The 27572-nt window shown below is 40.6% G+C and overlaps 3 protein-coding genes across 12 annotated transcripts in view; 2 read left to right on the top strand and 1 right to left on the bottom strand.

The window, feature by feature from the left end:
- ank1b (ankyrin 1, erythrocytic b) overlaps positions 1 to 17053 on the top strand; it is an 80910-nt gene extending 63857 nt beyond the window's left edge. For 3 of the 10 annotated variants that reach the window (XM_087843598.1, XM_087843596.1, XM_087843595.1), the window contains 7 exons: positions 2432 to 2563; positions 2718 to 2876; positions 3494 to 3565; positions 8460 to 9117; positions 9244 to 9379; positions 9859 to 9930; positions 11358 to 11603. In XM_087843598.1, the coding sequence (XP_087699724.1) occupies positions 2432 to 2563; positions 2718 to 2876; positions 3494 to 3565; positions 8460 to 9117; positions 9244 to 9379; positions 9859 to 9930; positions 11358 to 11426 (1298 nt within the window). In that variant the 3' untranslated portion in view covers positions 11427 to 11603. Of the gene's footprint in view, positions 1 to 2431; positions 2564 to 2717; positions 2877 to 3493; positions 3566 to 8459; positions 9118 to 9243; positions 9515 to 9858; positions 9931 to 11357; positions 11605 to 11656 lie in introns of those variants that run through there. The other 7 variants (XM_087843597.1, XM_087843601.1, XM_087843594.1 and 4 more) reach the window with 7 other exon arrangements.
- A 1261-nt stretch (positions 17054 to 18314) lies between these two features.
- Positions 18315 to 21792, top strand: LOC102795986 (eukaryotic translation initiation factor 4E-binding protein 1-like). The gene is made up of 3 exons (XM_006795556.3): positions 18315 to 18595; positions 20773 to 20955; positions 21438 to 21792. Exons 1-3 carry the CDS (start codon positions 18460 to 18462, stop codon positions 21467 to 21469), a joined length of 351 nt encoding a protein of 116 aa, XP_006795619.1. The 5' UTR covers positions 18315 to 18459; the 3' UTR covers positions 21470 to 21792.
- A 2521-nt stretch (positions 21793 to 24313) lies between these two features.
- LOC102796280 (nodal homolog 2-A-like) lies at positions 24314 to 25930 on the bottom strand. Its single transcript, XM_006795557.3, has 3 exons — positions 25630 to 25930; positions 24581 to 25341; positions 24314 to 24478 (listed from the first exon to the last, which is right to left on the bottom strand). The coding sequence occupies exons 1-3, from the start codon at positions 25928 to 25930 to the stop codon at positions 24326 to 24328; spliced, it is 1215 nt and encodes a 404-aa protein (XP_006795620.2). The 3' UTR covers positions 24314 to 24325.
- Between the last annotated feature and the right edge of the window lie 1642 nt (positions 25931 to 27572).

Here is a 27572-nt window from a genome sequence, read left to right as displayed (position 1 = left end):
GATTTATTACTGTTACTGAAGGTCCGCGGCTCCGAACCGTAGTAAAGGGACCTCTGGCTAATACGGCGGGTTCTGTGTCGGGCTCGTAGCCGAAAACTAGCTTTACTTTGTTGTCTGGGTCAACTTTGCTAGCGAGAGACAGAGAGAGGCGTTGAAAGGCTGCTCCAACGGAACTTATTGTTTCAGAGGAAAACACGAACACGGTGTACAGTCGAGTCTTAATAGCTTACTTACAACTGGGCTCTTCAGGCACTCTTCTTGGCTGCAGTGGTTATTATTATATTTACATGCTTCCAGCTCCCGTTTCTGCTCGATGACAGCTCGTACTTTTCCTTTTTCTCCCTCCCTCGCTCACAGACACATAACGTGTATGGCAGTCCATTCTCCCTGCAGCACAGACTACACTGCCTATGATGCTACATTCTTTAGAGCTATACCTGTAGCATTCTGCCTATTAGCTTAGCACAACAACAACAAAAAGGCCTCTCTCACCCAGGAAACACGCAGAGAGAGAGCGTCACCCTGTAACCATGGCAACCATAACGCTGCCGCCTGGTACAACAGAATGTAGCTGTCAAACAAAACCCAAACAGGCCTGACCCGCCACAATATGAAACAGGAAAGTACCGCCGTGTAATCCATTTATTTCAACAAAGTATCTGTATTCTAAATACCACCTTTTTAAACGGTACCTGTAACGGAATACAGTTACTCATATTTTGTATTTTAAATACGTAACGGCGGTACATGTATTCCGTTACTCCCCAACACTGTGCGTACCGAACCGAAAGCACTGTATCGAATGGTTCAATATCGATACGAGTATCGTTGCACCCCTAATATATATATATATATATATATATATATATATATATATATATATACACACTGACCGGGTGCTCAGTCAATACCTCAGGCAGCAGAAACCCAAGAAAGAGGAGGGAGACAAGGAACCATCATGGAAGGACAGGCCCCTGCACGGTATGTACCACCGGCAGATAGAGGAGGTGGCTGATATCCAGAAATCCTACCAGTGGCTGGACAAAGCTGGACTGAAAGACAGCACAGAGGCACTAATCATGGCAGCACAAGAACAAGCTCTGAGTACAAGATCCATGGAGGCTGGGGTCTATCACACCAGGCAAGACCCCAGGTGCAGGCTGTGTAAAGATGCTCCAGAGACAATCCAGCACATAACAGCAAGATGTAAGATGCTAGCAGGCAAGGCATACATGGAACGCCATAACCAAGTGGCCGGCATAGTGTACAGGAACATCTGTGCTGAGTATAACCTGGAAGTCCCGAGGTCAAAATGGGAAATGCCCCCAAGGGTGGTGGAGAATGACCGAGCTAAGATCCTGTGGGACTTCCAGATACAGACGGGCAAAATGGTGGTGGCTAACCAACCGGACATAGTGGTGGTAGACAAACAGAAGAAGACGGCCGTAGTGATCGATGTAGCGGTTCCAAATGACAGCAACATCAGGAAGAAGGAACACGAGAAGCTGGAGAAATACCAAGGGCTCAGAGAAGAGCTCGAGAGGATGTGGAGGGTGAAGGTAACGGTGGTCCCCGTGGTAATCGGAGCACTAGGTGCAGTGACTCCCAAGCTAGGCGAGTGGCTCCAGTAGATCCCGGGAATAACATCGGAGATCTCTGAGCAGAAGAGCGCAGTCCTGGGAACAGCTAAGATACTGCGCAGGACCCTCAAGCTCCCAGGCCTCTGGTAGAGGACCCGAGCTTGAAGGATAAACCGCCCGCAGGGGCGTGCTGGGTGTTTTTTTTTTTGGTTTTTTTATATGAATCAGATATGAGGCTGTCAATGATTCCTGTTAGTTTAGAAAATTAGAAAAAACAAGTATAAGGGCAGGATTATGTTGTAATAGACACATCACTACTGTATTAGTGTACAGAGTTCCTCGGTTTCTCAGACGAATCAAAGAGTCGCTCATCACATACTGTTTGAAAACATCAAGATGGCAACTGAGAAAAGAACAGTTATTAACCAGTGGGTTAATGAGTCCTGGTGGCTAGGTACATCTTTTAGATCCGGTCTATGATGTAGACCACTAAACCGAATATTAAGGAAACCCCCGCCAGTTGTTACTCGTCCAGATCAGAGATCCTACTTATGTTTGTCCTTCCCGTAGACCACACCACCGATGACCAGCAGGAGCCCACGTCTTGCTGTTTTGTGTTGTGCTCCAACCCAATTATTTGGATTTAGCAAGTTTCTCATTATCAAAGTCTCCCATCCAAGTTGGTGACTAAGAACGAGCAACAGCTTTTACTAATATATCACTAATCTGCAGATTTGCCATTATACTAAGATTATTTACTTCATCTGTGAGTGGTTATACAGTAGTATTTTTGGCTTAGTTGTATAAATATGTGCTTTATGTTTCTTTCTATTCTTAACTGTGTCCATTAGAGTTAGCACGAGAGCTCCAGTTTGGTGTGGACGACATCAATAGGATCCGTGTGGAGAATCCAAACTCTTTGCTGGACCAGAGCTCTGCCCTGCTCAACCTGTGGGCCAGCAGAGAGGGCAAAAGGGCCAAGAGTAAGTTAGCACTATATCCCTTTAAAATTCAGACCAAACGATTAAAACTTTGACTAGTGCAAATATTTCTGTGTCGGGGCATCCTTATCTGTGCATGTGACAGATATTTAAAAAGAAAAGTTGAGTGATAAATCATGGAACCTTTGCCTCTCAGTGGAGAGCCTCTACTTTGCTCTGAAGAACATCGATCGTGCAGATATTGTAACCTCTTTGGAGGGTCAGGCTCCGCAACCAGCACCTGGTTCTTCAGAGGAGGGCGCCTGTCGGCTTGGTGACCGCGACTCCACTCTGTTGTCCCCCAGCGTCATTAATGGTAAGATACAGGAACACATTAAACATCCTACACACAGGACATATAAGAAGGGTCAGTTCAACATTTTTTTTAACAAATTACCTCTTTACAGTTAATTAGCAAAGATATGCTGTGCCTTAATTTTGTATTTTGTATTGCTAAATAGATTGACTTCTCTAGCTACATGTGTTGTAATTACAGAAAACAAAGGGTTCAATACTTTTTATGTTTATTGCAAGACTGATGTTCTCATGATGGTTTGTAACCGTCAGAAATGGAAAGTTTTCAGGAATTTCCTGTTCAAGAAGATTTTAGAGGCAACAATAATGAGAGGCTCAATTTACTGTGCAAGTGCAGTATCTGGTGTTGGTCATTTCCAAATAGATACATCCACAAAATATCAGGAAATGCAGATGTAAATGGAAAAAACACGGTGGGACCCCACAAAAAGTTGTGGAAAGCATAGAACGGAAATTATTTCCTAAAAAAATCTTCACTGCCAAAAATTAGAGACTAAATTCTTCAGCCCAAGAAGGTGAGGCTTTTATTCTCATTTACTTTCCACCTCTGAAAACCCGTCCTTGCCTTCTCTGAGTCTGGGTAACAGCCACTTTACCTTGTCTCTGTTGCCCCACAAGAGATCACGGACACAAGGCTATCGCGCCTAGTGCACAAGCCACGCGTTATTAGACCCCCGTTTTTCAGAAGGGGTAAGTTGAAGGGAACTTGGGTTGCATGGTGGTTTGCTGCTCATGACCTGTACTGCACATGATGATGATGATGATGATGAAACCAATGATAATGATTCTCAAATACCATTTTTGAGGTCTGAGGAATGGTGTCATTCTTCCACCATGAAGCAAGCTTTTTGCAGCATGCAGTAACACCGCCTCTCCTCACTGGAGCACACATCATTTTATTTTCATTTTTTTAATTTATTTTTTACTTTTTCTTTTTACGTTACACTTTTTCACACCTCATACTTGAGCCCTAAACATGATGGCATTTATTCTTCTGACTCAATATGAGAAACGAGGATAAGTCACTTTTTCTGACAGGGGTTTAAGTCGTTTGCAAAACAGCCAACAGTTAACGTATGGGTAACGTTCGAGATTTTATAGATTACATGTGGGTGTATGTGTGGCTCTGCGCGTGTGTGTACACATACATGCACGTGTGTGTGCATACACGCCCTTATGTGTCCTGTCTGGGATGGATACACTAGTCAAAAGTGGCGCTGGTGCACAGATGACAGTGTGCTCTGGGCCTCCATACCTTGTTTCTGTCCCTGCCTCTTTCTTTCTCTTTCTTCTGTCTGAGAACAAGATAAAATTTCACCTGTCACGTTGTGCTTGATCGACAGCAGACATTGGTCCCCAGCGACAATGTCTTCTTGCAGTCTTGAAATTTTGTCTTTTCCTCGGGATCCTGTCCTACTTTCTGTCTTTTTTTTTCTCTGAACCTGTAACATGTCATATCTGCTGCCCAGCCGCCCCGCTCCTCCTCGTCCTCCTCCCTTCTCTTGCTCTTCTTCCTCCTCACAGCTCTTCCTGTCCGACCTCTGACCTCATATGACCTCATGTTGACCTCTGGGCCTCCTCTTCTCTTGTCATCTTATTTTCCCGCGCTCCTCCCTCGTTCAGTCGAGTGGGGACCCTCTCCTCCTCTTTAAAACAGCTCTGTGTGTGTACTACAGTTTGTGCATGTGCATGCTGCATGCTTTGCTGTTCCAATATCTGTGTGTGTTTGTGCATGTGTGCACGTGTGTGTGTGTTTCAGACTTAATTTATTCAAAGTAAGTCAAGTAAAAATGACGTCACATAGCCGAGCTTGAAATTTATTCATACGTTTTCTAGTTTTCTTCCAAGATTATAGAGAGTAAGTTCAATATTTTAGTTACACAAAAATATTTTAAAATTCATTTTAACCCCAACACAAGATGGCCATTTGTACAGGTGTGCGTGGGTGTGTGTGTTTGTTTCTTGAACAGAATAATGTTTGCTGTTTGTGACATCGTTTATGTGCATGGCATGCTTTCAATGTATGACGTTTTCTTCACAGTGTAAAATATTTTCTCTGTTCATGGATGTATTTCAGTCTTTTATTTAATGCTATATTAACAAACAAATGTTTTCTTTTTCTTTTTCCTGTAAAATAAATGGTGTGTGTGTTTTTAATGCTACGCTATAACACATGGTCAGCTGCATAGCACATAATGCTCAACATACAATGTTGCTGTGGTGGTCTTCATTCATGGGCAAAATAATCACATGTTTGGTAAGTTACAGTTTGAGTGGTTTAACACTTAACCATTGTGTAATTGTTTTGGCAGTTACTATATGTAAAATTAAAAGAGCTAAATCCAGTAACCAGTGAAAAAAAATGCCATGAATTATCTATAACTAAATTTTCTATGCAGTATTTTTTTTGCCCAAGTCTGATGATGGCCTTGCTGCTAACATTGTGTGAACATTATTTGCCAGCAGGGATTTTACTGTGAGGTGTGTGTTGATTCTGGTGTGTATGGTTTTTTTGTACATCCGAGCCTCACCTGTGAGCTAAAAGTGTGTGTCCTCCTTGTGTGTTTTTAAATGAATGCAGTGTTATGCGTTTATACATGTATGTGTGCGTGTGAGTGTGTGTTTGCTGTGGTAAAGTGTGCTGTGTAGTGCTCCTCTCTTCTGTTTCTTGTACCATGAGATTCTCTGTGGAGTTTATTTGTGCTTCACTACATTTTGTGCCTTTGACACCTGTGTGAGCGTGTCTGTGTTTCAGCAGCAGGAGTGAAGGGAAGGGCTAACCCACATTCATCTAACTCATTCTAGCTCTCATTCTAATTTTGATTCATTCCCTCCTTGCTCACCTCATTCTGATGCCACCTCTGATCATCCTGGCCCTGTACCATCCCAGAAACACACACATGTGTACCCACACAATGGACCATTGTTGCATAAACTCTGAGAGACAATTACTTTACACAGTAAAGGTGTATTTTACCCATTACAGTGTTGTGGATCACATCAGAAAAGGTTTAGATTTTTAGCTCCATAGATGTGCGTACTGTGATAATTAGTATTAGTGTGTCGTTGAAATACACAGAAGTAGTTTTAGTGATAGTACAACAAGGTAGAATTGCTATGTTGCTTTACTCAGTCATTTTTTGCCCATAGCCTCATTACTACATTAAATTATGGTTAAATGAACAAAAGTAGCGGTGCATGAAGGTCTAAGAAACTTTCTGTGGTAACTTTCAGCTACGTCTCACTTTAAACTGTGTTTTGTTTCCACAGATGAACGTCAGAGCATTTTCCATTTAGTACCAAGAGATATCAGGATGCCTTCTTGGTGGGCATAAATTCATGACTGATTCTGTTAAAAGTGTATTTAAAAAGATATTACACATTAAATGCTAATAGGGTTTACACACTTTTTTGTATTTAGTTCATGTGTACTGTCCCTGATGCCAGGATATAGTGAGGATCAGGACAGGAATTAACATGTTTCATTGCACAAAGACATTTGAACTAAAAGTATTATTTTGAGTTTAACCTCATACTATACTCATTCTGTGGTTTGTCTATTCGGCCCGCAACCTCACATTACAGCACAGCCTCTACTTTGTGCTTTACAGTGGTTTATCATTGTGATCTGTCAGTGTGCCGTTCTTTGTTTCATATGGGTGAAATACAACTTTACTGTTAAGTCTCTATTCATCTGAACTCACTGACACACTAGTTTATTAAAAATATTTTGTTAACGGAATTAACTAATCCAGATTTGCGTCAAAATGTAAGTGTTACCATGTTCAAGTATCACCAAATATCAACATATGGGTTATAAGCTTCGAATTAATTTGAGTTAAATGAAATGTGAAAAATATGAAAAAGTTTACATTCAGAATGTTTTACTTTTATGCAAGTTTATTTTTAGATATTATTAGTAGTAGTAGTATAAAGTAAATGTAAAAATAGTTTTAAAAAATAAACAATGAAAAAAGACATTAAAATGCCACTTCCTCAAAATATATTTTTAAATGTATATTTAATAATTTTTTAATTATTTATCATAGAAAATAAAACAAGCTTTGAAACGAAAATCTCATTATGTCAAATCTCAATGAGATTACATAAAGATTCTAACAAAATTTGAATTTTCTTTTTAAAATATGTATGATATAAATTAGAACCAACTACAGTGTGTGATTGTGAATTTGACTGTGTGCTTTTGTGCGTCTTTTTTGTGTTTCTCTAATCCTGCCACACAGAATTTACTGTCAAGCAGTCCAACAAGCTGCATAACAAGTGTCATCCTGGAATTAATAATAGAAATGTGTAAACCAATCTAATTGGATCTAATATAATCAACGACTTAGTCAACGACTTATGATTTAGCAGGATAAGATTAAACAACACATTATGCAGGGATTCTATTTTTTTTTAAGTTACCCTTAAATTAAAAATTGTGTGTGTCTTTGTGTGTGTGTGTGTGTGTGTGTGTGTGTGTGTGTGTGTGTGTGTGTCTCTGTGTCTGTGCGCGCGCGCGCGTGTGTGTGTGTGTGTGTCTGTGTGTGTGTGTGCATGTGACTTGTTTTATTTGTTTATTTTTCTGAGTGGGTGCTGGGCAGGGGATCTTTGGCGTACAGACACATGAATGCATGACTCTGATGTGCAGCTGCAGTCGGGGAGAATGCGGCAGTAACTTGCATTTTCTTCTCCAGAATCTGCAAGATGCTGCTGACTCCCCCGCAGAGACTTGTGACAAGGGTTGGAACGATAAGCAATGTTTTATTACATGTTTGGCAATTGTATCACAGCTGCTACTTTAGCACCGAAAACGAAATTCGTGCAATCCTCTATGTGGAAAATCCAGGTTTTACCTCAATTAAACCTACCTTAAAAAAAAATTATAATAAAATGTTGATGTAAAGCAAAAAAGGATGAAAATTTATACTAATGAGTCCTTCAGACAAATATTACTCAAACGGAATGAGAGTAAAGCCTTAAATTATTAAAAAATATCGTGCCAACCCCACAATCAATTAAAGTACCCTACACTCATCTTTCTTTTCTCTTATCGAGGAACAGTTTCTGTTCTGCAGATTCACTTTCCGAAAGTGGGAGCAAGCTAGAGCCCAGCATCACTCACCTCACAAACAATGGATGACTCACCAAATTCTTTTATCTCTCACCTCACAAATTGCTGTGTCCCAATGACAGTTACCTGAATAGCTCTGCAAACTTGAAAAAAAAATGTTTATTCGATTAGCCAAAGTAAGAGTTTTGAGTAATATCATTGTGTTCTGCCTTTTAGATTGAAAGCGTGAAAGCAACATGTTGGCTGGGATTAACTGAGAGTCAAGTCTTTGAGTCAGAATTACTGGCTTAGCATCAAGGCATCTTAATCCTAAATTAGAATTCTAAATTGTGATTGATAAGTAATTGATTAAGAGAAAGTCTTTTGTCTTGGTATATTGGGACAGAGCTGAGCCCCACTGTTTCGCTGGTAGGTTGGAGAAACAGTTGTCCCACCACCTCCCCACCCTCTCAGTGGCTGTGCCTGCTTGGTGTTAGTCTATCTCTTGTCTCGCTCCTGTTTTCCCTCCAGGTTATGGGCTGGTGCAGGAGGAGCTTCTGTCCCCGGCCTCCATGCAGTACAGCTTGCCATCTCCACTGGGCGTGGAGCCCTACTGGCAAGAGGTCTCCAGCCTCGAGTGCGCCCCTATTGCCACCACAGAGGAAGATACATTAATGGAGATGTCGGACGTTCAGGTGTGGCCAGCAGGGGTCAGCCCCTCTCTGGTTACAGTGGAGGACTCGTCACTAGAGGGCAGCAGTCGGGCTGACGACTCAGAGGGCGCCACACTCTCCTTACCCTGCAGCTTGGGTCGCCCAAGCAGTGGAGCCAGCGGGGCCAGCGGCTCCATCATGGAGCTGGAGGAAGAGGAGGAGGAGGAGGAGGAGGAAGGGGAGGTTGAGGAGGAGGAGGCACCACAGGAGCCAGCAAGTGCACTGGCGGAAAGGGACAGGGTGAGAGCCAGTGGTGCCGTTCCCAAGGTCAATCTAAATGGCCAGCTGGGAGGTCAGAGGTCAGACGTGAGGAGAGTGGAGAGTGTGGCTGTAGGAGGAGGAACAAAAGGAGGAGGTGGAATGGTAGGGCTGGGCTCAGTGGAAGGGATTTCTGTTGTTTCAGGCCAACAGGTGTACTCCCAGAGGTGTGAGATAACGGGGCTGGGTCGAGCTACAGAGCACAACGGAGACAACCGGTAAGTCAACTGTGTGTGATCGCCATCACTCTATATATGTTTCTTTTCCACTGCCTGTACTCAGAATTAACATATCTGCTTTCTTTGTTTCCCTTTCCTCTGGTCTATTCGCATTCTGCTTTTCAGGATGGTGGGAGGAGGAGCATTTCAACCCTACATGCCAGACAAGGACTCCCTACAAGGCTGGGTGGGCTCGGTGTCATCAACGCGTGACGGCAGCATGCCAGGCTTGCACGTGGCCCAGGAGGCTCTGCTGACTCCGGTGTGTGACACTGGTTACTCTCATGTGCTGCGTGGGCGCCTCCTGCAGGGCACGCAGCCCTTTGACAAGGGGCTGGGCTTCTCTCATCAGGAGGCAGGCCAGCGAGCTTGGGAACAGAAGCAGAGGCGGGGACAGGTCAGGTTGCAACGCCGACCACCTGCCGCTCCCTGCGCCTGGAGGGGGAACATTTTTACATGTTTTCTTTTTTTAATGATCAACCGGGAAGATCGTCATTCAGTTTGATTTTTCAAAAAAAAAAATCATCAACCGCTTAATCTCGCTGAACGATCATCAGAACAGATGATTGACCACAATCAGTCACAGAACCAGAGCAGAATGATGTGTTGCACAGCTCAACACATCCGATTAAAAGCTGCCCATTGATATGATTTAACATTTGTGATTGAGAACACCTTGTTAAGAATTAGAAATGGATTTTATAAATATATATAAATTGTGGCCCTTTTTTTTCTTAACAGAGAGAGGAGAAGGAGGAGTATGTTGCTGAGGCACAGTTTGTTGAAGAACGTGGAAATGTACTTGCTAGAAAGGTGAGTCACTTTGTGGGTATTTTTCATTTGCAGTGAATCATGGTCATACCAACATTATAATTGTTGTGTATTTGTTATGAGTTTTGTGTAATTTTATTTATTCACTTATTTTGAATTCAGCTTTCATGGTGGATTTGCTCATTTCAGTCTAGTTTTGATTGTTCAGTTGCTTTTTTTGAGTTTACTTATTTTTCATGGTGACATTTGGGTGCTTGTCATGGGCAAAATGTAAGTAATTCCAAGAGGCATTACAATGCAAAACCTTGACTCACAGCAGTGAAATGTCTTTGTGCATATTGCGTTGACATGAATGCGTTTGACCAAACTGACAAATACTAAAACATTTGCCAAAGGTCTTTGGCTGCACAAAGGGAAGGATTGTGACTCTGCAACCAGTGCAGATGTGCTTGCCTGCAAAGCTTGGAAATTCAACAGCACATAGCCTGCCGGACTTTCTGAAAAGTTGCACAGGGAAGTTGCAAAGGAGTTCACTATGAACAGGAAGAATTGGATAAGTATAGTGAAAGATCAGAAAAGCAGCAAATGAAGTTGGACATAAAGGGATGGAGGTGGTCATCAACTATACTAGGTAGGCTGTTGCTCAGTCAGTATTCACAGGCTGAAGGTGTCCAAAGAAAAGATCCCCGCACCATTAGACCATCGACTCAAACCTGAACCACTGATGTATGGCAGGATGGAGCCATGCTTTCACGTTATTTGCATAAAATGTGGTCCCTGCCATTTTTATCTTGTGGTCGAAAGACTTATGAGACCAGACAACATTTTTCCAATGTTCTTTCATCCAGTTTTGGTGAGCCTGCAAAGACTGTAGCGTCAGAAGTTAGCTGCTGTAAGTTTGAAGGACTCTGGCCATTCAGGCCATTGGAATGGGACAATCATCGCTCTATTCTATTATTTTTTTTTAATTGAATTTATTTATTTTCTGTATATTTTCAGTTCTAGTTCATTTTGTAAAAATTTGCACTTGTTTTAGTTTTAATTTGAACTTTAGTTGAAACCTTCTTCACACCTACTTTCAGTTTTAGTTAACACTGATAACCTTTTGTCACACCCAAGCACTGCAAACCAGGTGCTTTTTACTGTGAGTTATTCACAGAGCCTGGCCAACAGGGTGGGAAATTAACAGCAGCCACAAGGCAAATGTTGACAGCAGATATGACCTTAAACCAATTATGATTCAGAGATCATCGTAAAAAAAAAGCTTTTTAAAAATGACATTAGAAAAACGGGCATTTGTATGCCATGAAATCTTTTGTGACTGATTGGCTGATTAACTGTGAAATGATCTAAATTTGTGGGCAGACAAGTTAGTTTCCTGCTCTGGTTTCACATGGAGGCTTCAGCCGTTAACTGGTCCAAGTGTTGTTTCCTTCCTTCCTTCCTTCCTCCCTGCCTCCTTGCTCCAGGTGGCGGTGGATGTGAGAAAGGGCGCTCAGTCAGTGCAGCGCAGCAGTCTGCGGAGAGTTAAACACTGAAATACACTTTCTGCCCAGCCCTTCAGGTATGGGACACAAGCACTAGTGCATCCCAGTGCTTGGATAGATGCCTTCTACGGCACCCTGTTGGAGCCTGTTAGAGCCTAATCATCTCTCATACGTCGTTTTGTCTCATTCGTTAAACTTTGGCAGTGATTTTATAGAAGCTAAGACTAATTTAGCCCATGTGATGCATATCTACTGGTGTACTCCTTGTCTCTGTTTTGTAGGACCGGAAAGCCACTGCCAAACCATCCTCCACGAAAACACGACCGGACCGCAGAGGAAAATGAGCATGGAGGAAGTGCAGACTATTAAAAAAAACAAAAAAAACAAACAGAATCATCCTCAACCTGTGACCATGGAGCACCACAAAACAAAATAGAAGAGGAGAAAAAAAAACAGGAATTAAACTTGTAGTTTTATAATATTTGTAAAGAAAAATATCAACTAGACTAAGGCATGACGATACCGTTTCTTTTTCTTTTTTATACAAAAAAACATAAATGTTAGTTAAACAACTAAGAAAAAAAAAGCAACAAAGTGCTTCCTGTGAACTGTAATCGCATGATGACTGCTGGTGCATGCCCTTTTGAACTGTCATTATCTACAAACTGAAGGGGTACTAGGTACGGGGGCGGACCCACGTAAGGGTTACAGGCTTTTTTTAAGGGCCTTCTTTCCCCCAACTGGAGTGGTTTGTTTCAGCAAGTTGAGTCCAATAACACTACAGCCAAAAAAAAGAAGTCCCTCAATGGATGGTTCTCTATACAGCTAAGCCTCTGCTGAGCCTCCCAGCGCTTCTTTCACTGGACCCTTTGCCCTGTTATTCTAAATGTGATATATGCACTCTATGCTACGTGGACATGTGTCAGTGTGTGTATGTGTGTGTGCGTGTATTTTTCTCTACCGCATGTGTTTCTTGCTTCCGGCTTGGCGCTGAGCCCTTCCCCATGATTGGCTTGTTGTCCCTGTAATGTCACGGCGTGCTCAGCGCTGGAATGAGAAAGCCGCCGTGCTGCCCTGCTCGTGACTTCTTGTCTGCGTGCGTTTTTTTACATTTTTAATTTTTTTTCCTTTGTGGATGAAGATCGTTCCTCGTTGTTTCTTTGGAACTCGTCCACTTTGGGTTTCAGCTTTGTTTGACTGCGGATGAGAAATGAACCTCTAGCTCCCCTCGTGTTTTCAGGGGGAATGTTTTCAGACAGCGGGAATGTTTTCTTTGGAAAAAGCGTGGGTGCTCGATTGCATTGTACAGCAGCTCTGAGGGCACAAAGCTTGACTTTCTATTCCCTCAAACTTTTCTGTACTCTTCTATTACTTTTTTTGTTTTCTTTTTTTTCTCCAGTAGCATACTTTACCTTCACCCATAATCTATCAGTAGCCTCAGTCTATATGCAGTCAAATCACAGTCCTCTCCCATCAGCATCTAAAGGTCCTCCAAACCCTCTGTGCTCCCTCTTTTATCTGCTTCCAGTGGCTGTAGCGCATCACTGTTGAATTTTTGAGTCAATATTTCAAATTGTGGTGAAGAAAACATGAAGGATCTCATTCGTGTGACGATGCCGTGATTTGAGGAGTGAAATGGCAGCGAGGACAGACAGGCAGCACTGTGATCGTCTTATTAACACTGACCCCAGACTCGTGAACTGTCAAGACCCACATTCATATACAGCACAGGCAAAAGCACAGAAACATATATGAACACATTTCCAGAAACACACAAACATAGATCACACGGTTAAATAATTATTGCCTGGTCAGTGTTGTTGTTTTTTTTTCTTGTTTTCTTTGGAGTTTGCCACAGCAATAATACACAGAAACAAAAAAAACATGAAGATGGAACGGCAACTGTAAAAGACTGGTTTCCTCAGAGAAGACACAAACTGTATCTGGATGAACAGCATTTGGCATTGAAGCTCGCCCTTGAAGTGAGTGAGTCAGGACGTACTGATGCAAGATGAGATGACTCAGCTGTAGCAGTGAGAGACCTTGGAGGCCGGAGAGTGTTTGTGTTTCAGCACTTAACGTAGCAAAATATAAACCAGGATATCTTCATTTAATATCTGTTAAGAAGCTTGCTGCTGCCATGAGGTGGAATCCACCGAACTCCGTTTTCCTTCTTTTTTTTTCCTGGATAATTCAGCTTGTGTTTCTGTAAATCATCAGCTCATCACCTCTGAAACACTTTATGCAGAAACTGGTTGGCAGCAGTATGAAGGAGTTACATCATAGTAGCACGCATTTCCTTAAAATCACCTATATCTCCCATAAGTACTGTAAATGCTACTGTAGCCTGAATGAGTGAGACCGGATGAATGATCACATTGGTTATACATCACGCAAATGCACTTACTTTCCACGCCCAGTCCATGCACGAGAACCTCATGGGATAATAGCACGTTTTCCACTGTTACTTCACTCAGGTTTTCAGTTCTGCTCTATCAGAAAGAACAAAAGATGTTTGTTTCTAAGTTCTGAGTCATCCTCTCAAAATCAAATGTGGGACACAAGTGAGCGATTTAGAGTTTTCTGTTGGGGCTGTTTGAGGTGGGATGGTGATGCGTGGGCTTTTTTTGGTTTGGTTTGGTTTTTTCCTTTTTCTTGGTGGAGCAGGGTGGTTTGGTGCAAGTGTGTGTGTATGTGTGTAGTTTAGTTGTGTGATTCAGATTAGACCAAAAAACACTGAGTGTGAGGTCAGTGCCAGCATGTCTCCTTAACCTCGCTGGTGCGCTGCTGCTGCTGCTGTGACACCACTGTTGGTTATTTTTGTCTTTACTCATTTTTTGTTTGTTGGTTGGTTGTTTTTTTTTGTCACACATTGAAAAAAAAGCCAAATAAATTTTGTTGAAGCACAGGCAAAAGATTTTCCTTTCACCAGATAAATATAAACAATTATCTTCTCATATGTATAACTTCAATTGTCAATTCACGTTATTGTGTAATCTTACCTAATCGGCCATTATGCTGAAGATAAAGTCAACAAATGACAAACAAGACGCCCACTCGACTTCACAGCTCCCACAATCACTCTGTTAGTCTTTAAGACTTTTACTGTATCAGCACAAGAATGGGGGTTGGATCCAGACATGTGTTGAGGTTTTAATCCTTAAGATGAATACTCTATAAAATGTGTTTTAATGCTGTTAAAGGTCAGAGGTTTTTCAATTTGCATCCCTTAGTAGAGTAGTTTTATTATCAACAGCAAGAAACTGGTTCATGAAAAAATTGTGTGACCGTAGTGGATGTAAAATGGTGGATTCATGCAACAGTCCTAAAGTTTAGTGCTAATCCCATGATTTTGTTGGAGCTCTGATTGAACTGTTGCTTTTCTTTTGGATGTGAAGAAACTTTGGAAAAAACGTTTGCACTGAACTGATATACTATATTTTTGAAGTGACTGCAAATCTGGTCACTGACATTTTATAAAAATTTGGCCATAGCTCCCATAATCTCACAGTATGTCTCACCCACTGATTTGTAGAGACCCACTTTGAAGCTTCAATTTCAGCATTTTGGTTGTTAATTTGTGTTTCCTTGGAACCAGATGGCACAAGCAAGGTTTGGATCTGGCAGGAAAAACCAAGGGACACTGCACACTTTATCATTTATTTGAATAAAAATGAGGCTATAATTTACAAAGTGGATATCCTATTTTATAAAATAATACTTTAAACTAGCAATATAGATCATTAAATCAACAGATTTTCTTTTAACTGAGGCATTAAAGCAAATGAGAAGTGGGGTCATTTGTCCAAACACTTTGATACAATTTGACTTCCAACGCCCCCTGCTGGCCATTTTAAAGAATGCAGGTTTAAGGCACTGGCTCGCATGCAGAAACTATTTCTATCTTGTTACATGTACAAGATTCAAACATGTAATTAGAACGAAATAATTTCATGTTTCTATGGTGAACGTAATTAAATCATGTAGCATCTGCATAAAATTCAGCAACTTAATTTGTTCTTGTTGAGATGACATCATACAATCTAGTAAGAGTGATTAGTTGCCTGGACTCACAAAATTCTCAAGATCACATTAGATGTCAAACTGTAGGGGAAAAAACCCTGGAGTTTTAAGAGGCAGACAACTACACCCACACCACGTGTATGCTATCGCTATTTATTGTGGTTTAACCTGTCAAGAACAAAAACGTACAGAATATTGAATAAGCCTGGATTGACAGGTTGGTGGTGTGATGGTTAGTGCTGTTGCCTCACAGCAAGAAGAGCTTGGGTTCAAATCCTCAATCTGTCTGGTTTGCAGTGTGTAATTAGAGTTAGGTTAATTGGTGATTCTAAATTACCCATGAATGTAAGTGCAAATGATTGTTTGTCTCTATGAAATCATCAACCCCCATACTGGTTCATTAAGCAAGACTAGCAGTAATTGGCTTGACTAACAAAGTAGTTGTTCAAACAACAAGATTTCATTGTTGTTTGAACATGTTGCTAGACAAGTTAAAATTTTAACTTGTGTAGCATGAATTAAAACAAATTTCACTCTACATATTTAAATAAATCACTTCAAGTCAAGCATACTACGTTGATCCAACGTAATCCAATTACATTAAACCACCAAATGCCAAATGTGTTGGTTTGACATGGTCAAAAATAGGTTATTGTACTTGGTTAAATCACGTGGAAATAGGTGCCATGATTAAAATGTGTTCATCCAACAACAGATTTTTTTTGAGTGTAGTCAGTACTCTTATAACATGCTTACTTCCCCCAGAGGCATCAACCAGGACTAAAATCTTAAGGATCATAACTTTGACTTTAAGGAGCTGTCTTCCTGCTTGGCTTCCTGCTTAGTCACATTTGAAATCCTGAAAAAAAGTCTCCACAAAGCAAAATGATGTATGAAGCAGTTTAATTATGTTTCCATACATAGATAATTTGGATTTGCCGTCTGAATTAAACTTGTCTGTGATCCTGTGCACTCCCCCAGTGTTTGTATGTACAGTATGCGAGTGTGTGTGAGTGTGTGTGTGTGTGTGTGTGTGTGTGTGTGTGTGTGTGTGTGTGTGTGTGTGTGTGTGTATGATGATGATGATGATAATGATCATGATATTTGGTTCCCATCCTGGTTGGATCAGCGGGAAGAAGAGAGACCGCAATTTCTTCTGAGAGGACGTGTAACCTACAGCAATGTATTTTAAAGGGTATTGTAAAATTTTAACTGTTGCAAAGAATAAAGATCACCTATACTCCTTTAGAATGGATACATGACAATGTAAACGCAATATCATATTACTCTATCCTAAGGAATGCAACTGCGCACATGCACAAAAAAAATGTTTTTATGAAAATATATGTATAAATATATGACAAAATATATTTAATTAGAATGCTATGCACCCTCATAGAGTTATTATGGATGTTCTTTAAGCATTATCTAGACTAGGCCGACGTCCACATCATGGGGAATGTAGAGGCTTTGTAGCTATGACCACTTGTTTTCTTTTCTTTTGTATTGTCCCGGAGAGAGGATAAACCAACGTGAATATGTATACAAGCCTTTCAATCAGAGTCATTCTGACATGAAGATATGTATAGATCATCTTACCCTGTACACCAGCTCAAACCATTTACAAGAATTAATAAACAAAGATGTGACATAAATGGGGTGTGTTGTTTTTGCAGCAAGTGTATTTAAGTGCAGTCTTTTTACTCTGTGGATCACTGAATTGGTACCCTGTCTCACACGTCAAGACACAGACGTGTGTCCTGGATGTCTGAGAAGTTACAAACATGCATCTTCTTAATGTTTTATTCGACAGATTCAATAATTTTATGCAATATTTATTCCCTTCTTGTGCATCTGAAACCTTATTTTCGAGGAAAATGTCCCAAAGCAATTGCACAATACATACATACACGAGAACTTCAGATATCTCACGTCTAAAATATATAAAAATTGTTCTTTTCTCCACAAAGTGGTGATTGAATAAACGGGATTGGTTTCAGCTTCTTTGAATCATTTGTTATATCAGTTTTTAGTGTTAAGCAGTTAAGAAAGAAGAAGGAAGAAAGACCCTTTTGGTCTGCCAAATGTGCAAATATGCACAGATTGCTAATTTATTGTTCTGTCATGTATGGTTAAAAGGCTGAAGAAAGAAACTCAAAAAGAGCATGATTAATATTTTTAACTGTCACAGTGTGTTTTCTCTTCATAAATATGTTTTTTACTGTAGTTGATCATATACCAATTTGTGGAATGTGCTTAAGAATGCCATTTACGCTATCATCCACTGTAAGTATACAAACTGAACTTCTTTGTCACTGAAATCACTACATTTCCATCCCGTTGTAGAAATTTGCATGATTGTAGCCTACCTCTGTGTTGGTTTTGAAAATCTTTTGTACATTTTGAACAGTTGTGCATTAATCGCACGACAAATGTCTTATAAAATGTGTATGCTATATATTTTTATTGTTGCTGTTGCTGTAAAGCAGGGGTGTCAAACTCAAATACACAGTGGGCCAAAATTCAAAACTGGAACAAAGTCGCGGGCCAACGTTAATATTTATTGGAAAAAAAAAATCTTCCTCCAGATATAAGAATTAATCTTTTCTTATGGACTCAAACAAGTTTTGCTGAAAAACTGAATATGGAACAAGCAAAGCTTAATACTAAACAATATATATATTAGCTGTATAATACCAGTAGGCTAGCTCTAATAGTAAAATGTAATTAGGCTGCGGGCCAAATTTGGCCCGCGGGCCAGAGTTTGACACCTATGCTGTAAAGTGTTCTTGCAGAAATGTACCATTGCATGTATTTGATTGCTGCAGATTAGGAGGGAGGAAAAAACTACAACATCCACTGTCAACATCAAGTGACGCCCCTTGGTTTCAGCCAATCATAGCCCACTGCCCCACGTGTCGTTTTGTAGGAAGTTCCTGGGATGTTGTTTTGAGTTTTCTCTGAGCACGTGGAGGCATAGTGTAGCTTTCCATGCTCAGTCTGCGGGCGTACATGCAGCTCGCCTCGTCTGTGGAGTGTCATTAGCGCATAGAGTTGAGAGATGTCAGCGGGAGGCCAGGCCACCAGGAGCCGGGATATCCCAGCCGTCAGGCGGGTCGCTATCCACGACGCTGCGCATTTGCCAAACGACTACTCCACGACCCCGGGAGGAACTCTGTTCAGCACCACGCCTGGAGGTACTGATGTCCAGAATGAGGAAAGAGAGGGATTCAGAATAATCTGTATTTATTTTTACTCTTTATTTGCTTTTTTAAATAGGCAGTACACGCCAGAAGTAAGAAAAAAAAAACAAGTTACAGAAAGTCTTAAGAAACCATACAAACTGTACTTGTAAAACTGAGTAATGCATATGTGCATATGACCTAAATGACACAACAGTGGGTTATTTCACTGTGTTCATCAGAGTGACAGCCTGAGTGGCTGGTTGAGTAAACAGCTCTCTGTAGCACCTAGCTGAAAGCAGCAGTTTGAACAGTTTGTACATGTCAGGGGTATGCAGAGGGTTAAGGAAGTTAGAAAGCAGCAGCACCAACTTTTGTTTTGGTCTCAAAAGCCAAAAGGTTTCCTCACATGTGAATTATTTTCCTCTTCAGATGCTAATCGAAAAAAAAACAAACAATTAAAGACAGTTTATTTTCTTTTATATATCTCAGAATTTAAAAAAAGTTCCAACACTGCAGTTTACTTTTTATCCCAAGATCACGATTAGCTTATCCATATGACTTAGAGACAGAGAAATAGAATAGAAATATCTTTTATAGTCCCCCACTGCGGAAATCCACGTGTTCCAGCAGTAACGTGACAGGCAGATGGAGCACGGAGATTCACATAAAGGTAAAGAATATAAAATAAAAAACAAGAAATAAGATTTTTTTTTTTACAACAAATTTACAACATTAGAAAAATACTGTACAGCTATTAAAAATAGTATACTCAAATTTAATAAATGTGCAGCCGAGTGGGATAATTGTTTTAAAAAGATATCCAAAAAGTGCTGTATACTTGTGCTTGACAAAAACAAAAAGAGAGAGATATTTGGAGTTATGTTTGAAATCCAGCTCCAAAAACAGTTCGTGGTAATGGGAGTAACCGAGGTCCTGTCATGTTGTCTTGTTAATGTTTGACAGCGTTGGTGTATCCCGAAGTATAACAACTAGCAGAAGCAGTACTTTATGGATCCACATACTGCAGTTGTTTAACAATACCAGAGATTATTTCAGTGTATTTTACATGGCTTTATTCCTCCGTCCTTAATTATTTTCCCATTTATGCTGATTGGAGACTTATAACTGCATGTGTCTGATGGCTCTGGTTACAAAATCTAGCATTATGCCCCCCTCTGCATGAGGTTTTTATGTGCATAAGCTTTAATCTAATGTGGAAGTCGTCACTTATGAATGGCAGCTTCAGTGTCATCCAAGAGTAAGGGCAGTGTGCAGCCTATGTTTACTTGCATATACAGTTTACAACTGTAAGGTCAAATGTTGGCCTGTGCTCAGTCACATCCTATTTATAGTCCTGGTATTACAGCAGGCTGTTGTTGAGCTGCAATAGCAACATGTTTACTAAACATGGACACACTGGTTGTATTAATCATGAACAAGTGGGACTAATGATTATACATCACACACTTTTCTGTCAGTTGAGAGAGATCACCAAAAGCTTACTCACCAACCAACATAAAATGCCAACTGCTAATGTGAACATTTCAGAAAACTTTAAAGCTGTAGCCAAAAGAAAATATTTTAATCTAAACTGAATTGGTCAAGTTAAACACAACAGAGATCATCTGAGGCCGTACTCAGGACCTGGACCAGCAGTAAGCTCAGTTTTGACCATTTTTTTTCTCATTTTGGGGGCTGCCATTGTTTTATTTTAAACATTGACAAGCTGGGGCCTTGGGAAGCTTCAACTGCAGAGATAAAAGTTAAAAAAGAAAATGTTTTCCCTCAGCGGTCGTGAGAAACCTGACTCAGATGCACATGCCCACTACAACTGATACTGTGTCCTGTAACATTAGCAGGTGGGACACAGATAAAACACAAGTGAGTCACTGAATATGTACCAACATAGCTGATATGAGCTGCAAAATTAGGCTAAATGTCATGGGCATGTATGGACCTGCGCATTGTAGGGTCACACTAGCAGAGAAAAGCAGGCAAGCTATATGCGCACCAACATGTTTAAAGTTTAGATTAATAGTAGTAGTTTTAATCTTTATTTCATCATTGTTTACATTTTATTTACTCCATGTTATTTTCATTGTAAAATCTGCTTTAGTGTTCACAAGGGTTATCTGCTGTACTGGAATTTTCCCAAATAGTCATCACTTTAAGAAAATGCTAACCCACAGGTACCAGAATCATCTACGACAGGAAGTTCCTCCTGCAGTGTCGGACATCTCCCCTGACTCGCACGCCGCCCAACCTGCCTGACATCCCAGGCGTCACCCGGCCACTCAAGCCCGATGCCTCCAGCGATACAAACCAGTCGCTCAGCAACAACACGGAGCACAGCGTGCATGCAGAGAGCGCAGGTAAACATGTGTGCATAATAAAGATGGGAAACCAGTCTGTGACCATTTGGCAAAAATAAGAATTCCTTGACTGATTGAGTGGTTGTTGATGGCAGCAGGTGGGAAAACAATTTCTTAAGTGCCAATCATTTCAAAGTAAACTTTACACCTCATGAAGCTTTGAAGGCAAACATTCTTCATGTCTGCTTTCCATCAAACATAGTATTTGACAACAAACATGGAAAACTGCAGGTAGCTGTGGAGATCTGCTAGCAACCAAAGCAATCACTAGAAGGTTTTTGATGCAGCAACAGCCAGCAGTGTCTAAGAACCACTGCCAACCAGTCGGGGATTACACATTGTTTCATAGCAACCGACTGAATGTGATCGTATCACCTTCAATATGAGCAATGTGCACACGACATTACATAGGAAACTTTATTAAACTCTTATTTCTATTAATTGTCCATTTTTTGTTGTTGTTTTTTTTCTTTCTTTTATAGGTGAAGATGCCCAGTTTGAGATGGACATCTAAAGCGGGTCAGCTTTAAGGATTAAAGCAACATAGTTTATAGTTTTTGTTTAACGGTATTAAAAAAGCATATCTTTTAAAACGATGAGCCTTTTTTCTGTGTAATCTGTGTTCAGAATTGCTCTGAAAACTTTTTGTAATGCCTCTCCTGTTCAAGTGTGCATGAACAGTTTCTTTTCTTTGTATGATTTGTGAAATATTTGACAAGTAAGTCAAGGTTTTGTTACAATTAAATAATTAAAATTTTATGTAATTTCACTCATTTCTCAACTTTGATGACTTGTCTTTAATTTGTTTTTACCAATAAAAAAAGAGAGAGAGACCGATCTGTTTATAGTGAAGTCTTATTTCACACCTTGCAGTAAGTGACTCTGACCATTTGGTGTCAGCAGACAAACTGTTAACTGAAGTTCAACTTTAGAAATCATTTGCGACCATATTTCTGGAAGTCTGATGAATATATTTGTTATCTTTAAGTTTTGGTCTGATCATCAGCAACTACTGAGGGAAACTTTATTTTTCATGCTACTGTTGGCTAGAGAATAAGAAGGCTTTGTTTATGGAAAAACCCATGGAAGTGACCCAAAGCTCTAACGACAGAAGCTATAACACTAAAACTAAGCTAAAATATACCCACAGTACATCCTGTAGTGTTGCGGGTACCTGCAGCCTAAGATTAGGTGGTTTGGTGAGTGACAATGACCCAAATAACTTTCTGGTGTATGAGGAGACAGAGGGGAAAGATGAAAACAGGCATTTAAACTAATTAGACATCCTTACCTCGGGGTTGTTAATTTCAAGCAGTGTCAATGAAATATGACGTTTAACTGCATCATAAATAGTTGTCTAATAAAATTGGTAAATAGATGACTGCTATATTTTATGACCTCAGATGTAAAGGTGCTTATGTTTTATATTTTAGGGCTGCTTTTAATGAGACTGATAAAAGATGTTGGATACAGTCAGATGTTTGCACACAGTTATCATCGGCATGAATACCCTGGTAATTTGGGACTTTAAATTATTTTTTTGAACTGTTCTTTTTTCAAGGTGTAGTTTTTTTTTTATCTGCACAAGAAATTATTTGGGTGATTATTGATTAACTCCTGGTAGTTTCTCTTTTCGTTAGTTTAACAGTGCTCATTGGAAACACTGACACTCAGAACAACGGGGAAGTCCGAGGAACTCAATAAAGAGATCTACACAAATTAGGAAGGTTTCTTGAAGCCATTTCTTGAAACTGCCAACTCCACAGCCATCTGACAATTATATGTAAATACAGGATGAGAGGAAATTGTTTAGGATGTTTGAGAAAAACTCAGGAACCACCAGAGTTCAAGCCTGCCACAGAGTTGAAACTGCTGAAATATTAGCGTCAGTGTCCAAAGTGACGTGAGCTTTATATCGACATTGACTGAGAGGGTGTCGACCAAGAAAGAAGCCCCTGCTCCAAAATCATCACCTTCAAGTTTGACTGCAATTTGCAGTTAGATAACAAAAATATTGAGGTATTTGGCCACAATAACAAAAACTATTTTAAGGAAGGGTAAAGGTGGCTTTCAAACCTATGAACACTGTCCCAACTGTCAAGCATGGTGGTGTTGGCATCATGTCCTTGGGCGGTTTTGCTTCTGGTGGTACTGTTACATTGCACAAAGTGAATGGAATTATCTCATAATTATTCAACTTCACCTCAAATCAGCAGTTAGATGGTTGAAATTTAGACATAGTGTCAATAGTTGGCTGTTCCACAGGACATGATCCCTCATTTTGGAACAAAGCAGACATTAAGCTCCTGACGTGACCTTTTTGAAACCCCAACGTCATCACAATTGAAAGTTTGCAGACTACGCTTAAAAGCCATGTACTTGCCAGGAAACCAAATGAACTGGGTGGTCAGATATGAGTGGTCAGATATCCAACCAGAATTATGCCAGGTGCTTGTTGATGGCTACCAAAAACAACTTGTTGATTTTGAACTTACTAAGGAACATTCAACCAAATATTAGTGGGGGTGTATGTACATATTTGGGTCTGTATTTATACTATTAGCCTTGTGTGGATTAGAGAACATCCAAATGACACAGACCCAATAGACCTAAGTGCCTTCTAGTGTTTTGTTCAGCAGTATCTAGATCCTGGGCTCTTTGTTTGTTTGTTTTTTAGTTTTTTTACCTTTGTAGAGTCAGGGGCTGTTTGTGAGACATTTCCATCTACAGCCTTGGACACCAAAACCTAACAACTCCTGTGCTTTTAATTCTAGTGTGTGGTATTTCTGTTAACAGGTAAGAATATTTCTTTACCACAATCATTTCAAAATGAAAACACAATTTGGTCAAGTTGCTTAAGAGAAAAAAATTATTTATTGCTCTATTATGGCCTATATAGCAAATATACAAATAGGTCAATGTGACCCAAACATCTCAATAAAGAATATTAATAATAATGATAATAATTAAAGCGCTTACAGTAAACCATTCTGTAATTTCAATGGTATTAGAGGTTCAGTCTTGAAGCATAAAAACAACATAGTTTCTGTGACAATATAGTGCTTAAGTCTGTGATCATGTCGTGCCTTTTGAGACATGGCTATTAAAAGGCACAGCTTATAGTCCCACATAATTTCTTATAAACAGAAGCTGTTTCATAACTGTTTAGCTCTATAATTTAGAGAGAACCGTCCAGGATATATACTAGAAGCTTCCTGCATCACATCAGCAGTTTCTGTCCTGGACAGCTCTGTGCCAGCAGACACGCACTTTGCTGCTCTGAGATCCCAGTACTCTCGCTGTAGACCCCTTTGGTCCCGTGGTTTACAAGTTGAAGGGTTATATGATTTCCCTTCTGCAGGCGTTTCCCTCATTGGCAGCCACACTCCTCCACCACCATGTCGTCTTGATGCCTCATGACCATCTTTCCATCTTCGAAGTACAGCATGGAGATTGGTGCCAGGCGTGTGGGCACACAAGACAGACAGGGTGCCTTGTCTGGATGATGATAATTCAACAGGCTCTGGAGAGCGGAGAAGAAGAAAATAATTTATTAGAGAACATCTATTCATGCTGTTGGGGCATTATCAGTACTGTTGCATATGATGAGGTGTTTCAGTCTTACCTGTATGTATGCGTGGTTAGTAGGGGTGAAGGTCTCATCTACTGGTGTGGGACAGGTCCCTTTGCAGCGATAAGCATTGTATCGTTTGGGATAGACAATCCACTCACTCCAGCCGAGTTTCTCAAAGTCCAACCACATGTCCACCTTCCTGCACAGATGATCCTTTTTCTCCTCTTGTGTTGCCTTGTCGCTGGGAGCATCTCTCCCACCCTCCTCTCTCTGCTGCTGGGTCTGCTGGTCCCTCTTTTCTCTGCTGCTCCTCATCCTGGAGGGTACGTGCTCCCTGCCCAGACCAGCGTACTTGGAGTGCTTTGCTGTGCGGATGAGCGTTGGTACTCGCTGGTCCTTTGCTTCATGCTTTAAGAACACCACCATGATGACCCTGTCAGCTGTAAGGTGCTGAAATAATTCATGCTCCTGCTCTCTCTCCTCTGGCTTCTCTTCCCCCATCCTCTTTGCGAAATACTCCCGATGCTGCAACCAGCGATGGACTATGTGCGTCATGTTGAACACTTTCCAGGAGGACGGCGACACCAGTGAACTGGGATGAACTCTAAGGTGGCCAAGGAGCAGCCTATTCTCGGGGCAGTGAGTTCCCATGCACCGCTCACTGTGGGAATGGTAGATGTCTATTGAAGCGCTGGAAGATTCTTTAAAAGCTGGCAGGCGGATGCGAAGCTCAGCCAGCTGGACAATGTCGCTTGCAGACATGGAGGACATGTCAAAAGTGAGGGACCATCTCCTGCCGATCTGCTGGCAGCCTGAAACAGATACGATAAGAGACATTTTTAGAATTATACCACAGGGTACGACTTATTTAACAATAGACATGCAAACTATTAAAGGAGAATAGAGAAAAAACACATTTTGTAGTAGTGTGTCAAACTAAAGTACATTTTGCTGCTAAATGTATTTATGAAGCTCTTCTGTTTGTAAATTATTCTTTTTCATCCATATTTTCTAAAAGAAAAGTTAGGCTACGTGGCTTTCAAATGGCTTTCAAAATACCTAAGCCCGTTTTTGTAATTCCCCTGATGTTAAATACTCACTCTTAGCGACCAGTCTGATCACAGAATCGGAGCTGTGAAGATTTTCTTCGTTCCAAGTGTGGGGCACGCTGTCAGCCTGAGTACTGATCTGGTCTTCGATCAGCATGACCCGGTAGAGATGGATCATGAAGTGCGGCAGGCTGTTAATGCGGTGCCTATGTGCAGCGTGTCTGGCCCCACCGTCCCGAGCTTTCCTCCCACGGAGCAGTTTATCAGGGTGCATCTTAGGGATGGCGAGAGCCTGAACCAAATCCACTAGAAGAAGAAGCGCAAAAGCGAAATCCACAGCTCGTCTCTTCATAATTTGTCGTGTTGTCTCTTCGGTAGGCAAATCCAGAATGGTCAGGTGTAGTCCCAGAACCGGATTTATAATCACACGTGTCTCTCTGAAGTTCTTTGAAGACAGCTGTCAGGCCTCTAATGACTGAAGGACGCCTGTGATCTAAGGGAGCGCTCAAAGACTACGGTATAACAGGGACCTCCTGTGGGCTATCGAAACCGAGTGCTCTTTGAAGTGGAGTCCCCCACTCTGATTGATGTTTTGTATACTGGCGATCCCTCAGATTAAAAGGCATGATAATATTTTTTAGCTAAAGAGATTATGAGCTACACAATTGGGCCTTGATTAATTGGGAGAAACAAGAGAGTTAATCAAAAAAACTGCTTTTTTCTGTATGACATCATTAACAAACTGCGCAACCCCTTGAGTCCTATTTCTGTCCAGGACGCAAGCGGAAAATATAACAGACCAAAATAAATACAATTTTTGTTTGTTATTTTTTTAATTAATTAAATTTAATTTTAATGTATTGTTAATCTTAACGGGATGTCAGTGCTCAGAAATGAATAAAACGAACTGAACATTTTCAATAAATATCAGGAAGCCTAATCAGCAAAATATTAATAAACAATATGAAAATATGCGGAAGCAAACCGGTGATCTCCTTAATTTGCTGTTTTAAAAGAAACCTGCAATATAATATAATATAATATAATATAATACATATAGAAAAAAAATTAAATCAAGGGAAAGTTCAAAGACAGTATAATTAATTTGGGCCACTGTTTTAGAAACTGTAAGTCATTCCTTGTGTAATATTGCGTTTCCAAAGGCGCACGACTTTCATCGGACGCTGAAGCCATTAAAAGCTAACACACCCTGAGTGATAACTGCCCGCTAATCGTTTCCATTCATAAACTAAACAGCCTCGTGACCTCGGTGAAAAGAAGAAAGAGCCAATGTACAAAGCTTCCGTGCTTCTGATGAAAACATTTAAGAAAAGGTGAAACTGTTCAAAGGTGTCGTTTTATTCCTTTAAGTCATCGTGACAACATCAAACAAAATTTATTCAAACTAGCTAGTTTTATTTAAAACTTTAACTAATTCGTTTCAATTAGTTGGACAAATGAAAAGCAGTGCCGTCAAATTGTTTCATTAATTAATAATGTGGCGATTGTGGCTTAAAGAGTTGGCAGTTCGTCTTGTAACCGGAAGGTTGCCGGTTTGAGCCCCGGCTCGGACAGTCTCGGTCGTTGTGTCCTTGGGCAAGACACTTCACCTACCGCCTACTGGTGTTGGTCAGAGGGGCCGATGGCGCGATATGGCAGCCTCGCTTCTGTCAGTCTGCCCCAGGGCAGCTGTGGCTACAACTGTAGCTTGCCTCCACCAGTGTGTGAATGTGAGAGTGAATGAATAGTGGAATTGTAAAGCGCTTTGAGGGCTATATAAATGCAATCCATTATTATTATTAATTGACATAATGAAAGAATTTCATATTGGATATAATTAATGTTTTCATGTAACAGCGCACAAGTAACAACCAGATGAAAACCTTAAAGTGCACTGCACACACAGTAACACGGTACCATGTTGAGCCTGAAATACTAACATCATTATCTAGAAAGACAGTGCAAAAATATCACTGCATGCACACACATCGTAA

This window comes from Neolamprologus brichardi, chromosome 7 (genome assembly GCF_056152115.1).
Source record: "Neolamprologus brichardi isolate AB-2024 chromosome 7, ASM5615211v1, whole genome shotgun sequence".
Taxonomy (NCBI): Eukaryota; Metazoa; Chordata; class Actinopteri; order Cichliformes; family Cichlidae; genus Neolamprologus; species Neolamprologus brichardi.
This window is presented reverse-complemented; position numbering and strand designations above follow the sequence as displayed.

Excerpts from the sequence above, each read along its gene's own strand:
- LOC102795986 (XM_006795556.3), top strand. The coding sequence starts at position 18,460 with ATGTCAGCGGGAGGCCAGGCCACCAGGAGCCGGGATATCCCAGCCGTC. Across the intron at positions 18,596-20,772 it reads GTTCAGCACCACGCCTGGAG|GTACCAGAATCATCTACGAC; the intron begins GTACTGATGTCC and ends GCTAACCCACAG. Across the intron at positions 20,956-21,437 it reads CGTGCATGCAGAGAGCGCAG|GTGAAGATGCCCAGTTTGAG; the intron begins GTAAACATGTGT and ends TTTCTTTTATAG.
- LOC102796280 (XM_006795557.3), bottom strand. The coding sequence starts at position 25,930 with ATGAAGAGACGAGCTGTGGATTTCGCTTTTGCGCTTCTTCTTCTAGTG. Across the intron at positions 25,342-25,629 it reads GATCAGACTGGTCGCTAAGA|GCTGCCAGCAGATCGGCAGG; the intron begins GTGAGTATTTAA and ends TATCTGTTTCAG. Across the intron at positions 24,479-24,580 it reads CTAACCACGCATACATACAG|AGCCTGTTGAATTATCATCA; the intron begins GTAAGACTGAAA and ends TCCGCTCTCCAG.